The 5,846-nt window shown below is 38.8% G+C and overlaps 1 protein-coding gene across 1 annotated transcript; it reads left to right on the forward strand.

The window, feature by feature from the left end:
- Positions 1 to 2,695: 2,695 nt before the first annotated feature.
- LOC136228566 (F-box protein At5g50450) lies at positions 2,696 to 4,355 on the forward strand. Its single transcript, XM_066016995.1, has 3 exons — positions 2,696 to 3,051; positions 3,145 to 3,307; positions 3,424 to 4,355. Exons 1-3 carry the CDS (start codon positions 2,900 to 2,902, stop codon positions 4,177 to 4,179), a joined length of 1,071 nt encoding a protein of 356 aa, XP_065873067.1. The 5' UTR covers positions 2,696 to 2,899; the 3' UTR covers positions 4,180 to 4,355.
- Positions 4,356 to 5,846: the final 1,491 nt, after the last annotated feature.

Here is a 5,846-nt window from a genome sequence, read left to right on the forward strand (position 1 = left end):
CTGTTATTATACCAAGTGTACTGAGCACCCGAACTTTCAATATCCACTAGATTGCAGACTTCAAGGCAGTCTTGGAAGCACTGCATTTCTGTGTAATCCCTGATTAGCCCCCCTTTTTTCTCAGATGTCCACAAAATCTCGTTAAAATCCCCATAGCATACTAACGGAAGGTTGTCAATCGGTCCAAAGTGTTTAATCATCTCCCATGCAAGCTTTTTATTCTGCTTTTCAGGCCACCCATATACTGCCAAGTTCCGCTAACTCATGTTATTCAAGTGGAAAGTAAAATAAATGCAATGGCTCGAATAATTCAAAATGCGCAGGTCTGCGTCTTTATTCCAACCTAATATCAATCCACCACTAAGCCCCACAGGGTCAACAAAAAAGAAATTAAAATTGCTAAAACAATGATTAAATCTACTACAATCATTTTTCCTCACTCTAGTTTCCATGAGAAAAAACACGTCTGGGCAATTTTTAGGAATCACTCACTGTAGCGCACGGAACGTCCAAGCATTACCCATTCCTTGGACATTCCAACTTAAAATTTTCATAGTGCAGGGTGGGCCCGATCAACGGCTCCCACCCTCTGGTCTCGTGCTGTATTTTTTAGTTTCTCCTGTTTAATGGCCTTCTCTACCTCCATACTGTCAGACACCTCAGGCCTCTTTCTCTTTTGTAATTCTGCCTCCCTCATACCATAGTTCGGTTCTCTAGCTGCATGGTGGGCCTGTCTGGCCGCCTGTTTAAATTTGAACTTTTTGTGCTTTGCCTGGTGCGGGGTTGGTTCTTTCCCAGGCACTGTCGTTTCACTCGTGTTATCCAAGTTCTGGATGTCCATAGCCGAACCTGCATGCACAACTTCCTCGACCTTTCTTCCTCCCTGATCTATTCCTTCCGTTCCATTTTCTTCCCCTCTGCTATTGTCATCTTCTCCCTCATTACCGCCAGCACCTTCAATGTTTACATTGGATCCGCCGGTGTCGGAGTCTTGCTCTCCGCCCTTCTGTATTCTGTTCACGAAGCGCATTCCCACCTGAGCGCTTCTCGTAGTACTGCCTTTTGCGTCTTCCTCAAATAGTTTCCTGGCGGACCCTGATCGGGCCTTTGCAAGCTCATCTTTTCTGTATATACTCTGGTTGTATTTCCTTTCCTGGAAACCGCAGTTATACACACAGAATTTAGATGGCGTAGCTCGCAAGTTCGGGTCATAGGGCCACTCCTCCGTCTCCTCCCTCTCGTTAACATTCTCGCAATCCTCGTGCACATGACCAATTATTCCATATTGGTAGCAGAAGTTTGGCAGTTTCTCATATTTGATCGGGATCCATAGAATCTCGTTTTTGGTGTATTGCACTTTCATTCCTCTCAGCAGTGATTTGGTTATGTTTATCCGAACTCGGACCCTGACATACTTTGCCGTTAATTCCATATTGTCTTCGTCAATGTCAATAACCTCGCCAATTCTGCCTGCCAATTTTGCAACTATTTCGCTTGTTCTCCAGTCGAGCGGCACATCAGTTAATCGTATCCAGAAGTCACACATATTCAGGTTAAATTTCGAGAATTGGGAGATGCCTTCCATGTTGGCGAGTACCACCAAATGTCTGTCATAGTGCCACGGGGATTCAGTTAGCACTTTCTCTTTATCCTTGGACGATTGAAAATCAATCACAAAGAGGCCATCGCCACACTCATTGAACTTAAAACCTTTTTGTGTTCTCCATACAACATTAAACGCATTCGCCATAGCTCTAATGTTCGGTGGTTTGGATGACAGTAATCTGCCGATTATTTTCTTGGTATTATCCACCGTCAAGCCCACCACCTCCTTCTCAATCGACACTGTCTCGTCTTCCTCATCGGTCAATTTGAGTTTCTGCCATTGCTTTTCTATTCCTTCCATCCTTACTCTGCAATCGGAACTCCCACCTCCGGGATCGGACTACCTCTGTTAGTGAAACACCAGACACGGCCAGAACCCTAGCTGCGATATGGGATCGCCGCAGGGCAGGAAAACCTAATTTTAACCCTACATTAAAAAAATAGCTTTATAGTATTAAAACTCAAGACATCTCATATTGAAACATATATCTCAAATCAACTCAACTACTTTAAAATATTGAAATAACACTACAAAACCTTAATATAAATCAATATTATGGAAGCTACAAATGTGCGACATTATCCTACTTAGGGGTGAAGCCAGTGGTCGGAACCCCGCAAACCCAATACTGGCTCTGGCACTATTAAAACCTACATAATCCATTATAAAAAGCGGTACAAGCTCACATGAAATTTGTCCGGACTCTATTCACTTTTTCTCAATTAACTATTGCTATTTAAAAAGTTTCACTGACTTAAATATCATAGTGTATATGTCGGTCACCAATAATCCTCACGGGTACCGATACACTGACTCATTTTTATTTTACAAATCACCTTACCAAATTTACTATAATACTATTATTTTCCACATGAGATATATAAAGGAAGTAAGAGAAAATTGAGTAATTATATCTATATTACCTTAATTATGTTTTGGAAAGACAATTAAAAAAAAAAATTGCTTAGAAATTTTAAAACCAAGAATAGGAAGGAAGGGGTGGGTGGGGCCAGTTTGACCATTAACGCTTATGAGTAGTAAGGCACAAGACCCAAATTAAGAAAGCAGGTTTTAAAACCCGACGCAATTTGCCGTATGGTTGGTAGTACCCTTCATCTCCCCCCCTTCCCCTCTCTCTTGTACTATAAAAACACTTTATAATTTCTTCATTTCACGTTTGCGGGTCCATTCCTAAGCTCTCTTCCATTTACATATATGCGCATGGAGGACCAGAAGTCTGAGCTCATATGAACACACCTCCTTCAACCTACAGAGGAAGAAACAATCATAATCATGCCTACAAGAAAAAAGCTCAAGGGTTCACACAATTTTTTTCAATTTTCTAATCTCTTTGATCAACTGCCTGATGATTTAGTTGTTTGCATCCTCTGCAAACTCACTTCTTCCGCTTCTTCCCCTTCCGATTTCATCAACATTCTCTTCACGTACGTTATGTCGCTCTAGATTTATGCATTACTTGCTGTTGATTATAGATTTATATACAGTTAGTTTGATAATTTTCTTTTCAATCCAAACAGATGCAAAAGATTGAATCGTTTGGCTCTTCATCCTTTAGTTTTATCTAAAGCTGGACCTAAAACGCTCGCTATCAAATCTAAAAACTGGTCAGATGACGCTCACCGGTTTCTTAAACAGTGTGTCGCTGCCGGAAATACTGAAGCCTCGTACACTCTGGGAATGGTTTGTGCATACTTGATGATACTGTCTCTGTTTCTTTTAGAAGAACGGAAAAATTTGGGATATGTTTATGTATGTTAATTTTTTTTAATTTCGGTTTTTTTTTTCTGATGTTGTAGATCCGATTTTATTGCTTACAAAACAGAAGAAGTGGAGCGTCCTTGATGGCGAAGGCCGCCGTTAAATCTCACGCGCTGGCTCTTTACTCACTCGCCATTATGCAGTTTAATGGAAGTGGTGGCTCCAAAAGCGACAAAGATCTTCGAGCCGGAGTCGCTTTATGTGCTAGAGCCGCCGTTTTGGGTCACATAGATGCGCTTCGAGAGCTAGGCCATTGCTTACAAGACGGTTACGGCGTTACGCAAAACATCTCCGAGGGACGCCGGCTGCTAATCCAAGCCAACGCGCGAGAGCTCGCGTGTTCGTTACGTTCTATTCTCACAGGGCGTCCACAACACCGACACCAGAAACAGAATCTTCAATATGCGTCGTGTGCGACTCCGACGGTGGGAGACAAGGAGTGTCCACTACTGAGCGACTTCGGATGTAATGTGCCGGCGAGAGAAGTACATCCGGCGAACCAGTTTTTGAGAGAGTGGTTCGAGTCTGGGCGCGGGGTACTAGAACCAAACTTGAGACTCTGCTCGCATAGTGGGTGCGGGAGGCCCGAGACACGTCCGCACGAATTCCGGCGGTGTTCAGTTTGTGGAAACGTAAATTATTGCTCGAGAGGATGCCAAGCGCTGGATTGGAAGTTAAGGCACAAGGCGGAATGTGTGGCGACGGAGCAGTGGCACGGTTTGCACGGCGGCGGCGATAATGAGATTGGGGGAATGGTGGAGATTGAGGGTGATAATGTGGCTATTGTTCATTGATAGAGATTCAAATGTTACAGTACGTTTTCAAATTTTTGTTTTTTGAAAGAAAATTTTATTTATTTTTATGTTTTACTTATTTACAAAAACATTAATTTTTATTTTTATTTTTAATTTTAATGTACATATATATGAGAAGAGAAAATGATATGGAGTATATGACTTTTGCAGTAGAAGTTATGGAAAACCGCATCTATCCTATGGGAAACTTTTCTTTAAAATTATTTCGTTACATCATAGGTTACACGACAATATCATTCTATATATGGCCCAAAATATATTATTATATTAGCTTTTTATTTAGGAAAAGGACATTTTGAATTCTTTTGTAGCAATAAGAAATTTGAATTTGTCAATTAATGAATCAAAATTTGAATTAACGGATAATAGGATGAGTTAACTCAAAAGATCTATTTCTTTTCTTAGGTAAAAGTTAAATTCTGTGGTTTTGTATTTTGAAATTTTGAAGGCTATTAATTTTTTTATGATAAAATATTCTATCTGTTCCATAATACATGTCTTTTAAGGTTAATGCACACTAATTAAGAAATGCAATCAATTTTAAGTAAAAGACTTTATCACCCTTGTATTAATTGCATCCAGTAGTAACTTTATCTATTCTCAAGGCAAAAAGTCAACTTAAATAGGGGTATATTTTGTAAAAGTAAATTAATGTGCATAGATTGAAGCAAAATGTCATATATTGTGGAACAAAAAAAATCTCTAGAAAGACATGTATTATGAAACGGAATAGTATTTTTGTGGTTTTTAATATCAATAACTAAATAAATAATTGTTATTTCATCCAATAGTTGATTACATTTGGCCTTGATGAAATTTTACCAAATAGTTGATACGATGTCAATATTTTGTCATTTAGACTTGATAAATTTTATTTTTGAGATTTGTTTTTATTTTTTTCTTTTCTTTGATCTAATTAATTATTTTTCACATAAGACAAGCTATATAGCAAATCAATTTTAAGACATCATATGTCAAGTTCAAGTGTCAAAATATCACTACATATTAGGGAGATAATGGTTTTGTCAAGTTTTCATCCAAATTTAGTAAAATTTCACCAATTGTGATAGTTCAAGAGTCAAATGTGACCAAATAATAAATTAAAGGTCAAATGATAAAATTTTAAATAAGTTAGAAACTAAATAACATTTTAAGCCTTTCTTTACGGCACTTCACCTTTAAAACTCCATAAATTAGTACTTTAACTTTTAACCACCAAAATATAATAGGTAATTCTCTATTATAGAGTCGAGGGGAATGATATGCTAAATAACTTTTATTTATATACAATTTGGTTTGAGATCTTTTATGTGATATTTAGTTTGGAGAGATAAAAATGTCTATTTGGAGAGAGAAAATTCTAAAAATGGTAAAGGGCGGCCCGGTACACTATGTGTCCTCGCCAAGCGAGGGTCCGGGGAGGGGCCCCACCACAAGGATGTACTGAGGGCAAACCTTCACCTACCATTTTTTTTTTTTTGCAAGAGGCCGCTCTTAAGACTCGAACCCGTGACCTCTCGGTCACACGATAACAACGTTTTGCGCCAAGGCTCGCCCTCAAAATTCTAAAAATGGTAATTGGACAAAAATAAAAAGCAAGTATTTTATGGGAAGTGTGGTTTGAACAACTTTAATTCTTGAAATTT

Source organism: Euphorbia lathyris, chromosome 1 (assembly GCF_963576675.1).
Source record: "Euphorbia lathyris chromosome 1, ddEupLath1.1, whole genome shotgun sequence".
In the NCBI taxonomy this organism is placed as follows: domain Eukaryota; kingdom Viridiplantae; phylum Streptophyta; class Magnoliopsida; order Malpighiales; family Euphorbiaceae; genus Euphorbia; species Euphorbia lathyris.

Bases quoted from the DNA above. Each gene is read 5' to 3' on its own strand.
- LOC136228566 (XM_066016995.1), top strand. From the start codon at position 2,900: ATGCCTACAAGAAAAAAGCTCAAGGGTTCACACAATTTTTTTCAATTT. The intron at 3,052-3,144 runs GTACGTTATGTC...CAATCCAAACAG, and splicing joins TTCATCAACATTCTCTTCAC to ATGCAAAAGATTGAATCGTT. The intron at 3,308-3,423 runs GTTTGTGCATAC...CTGATGTTGTAG, and splicing joins CCTCGTACACTCTGGGAATG to ATCCGATTTTATTGCTTACA.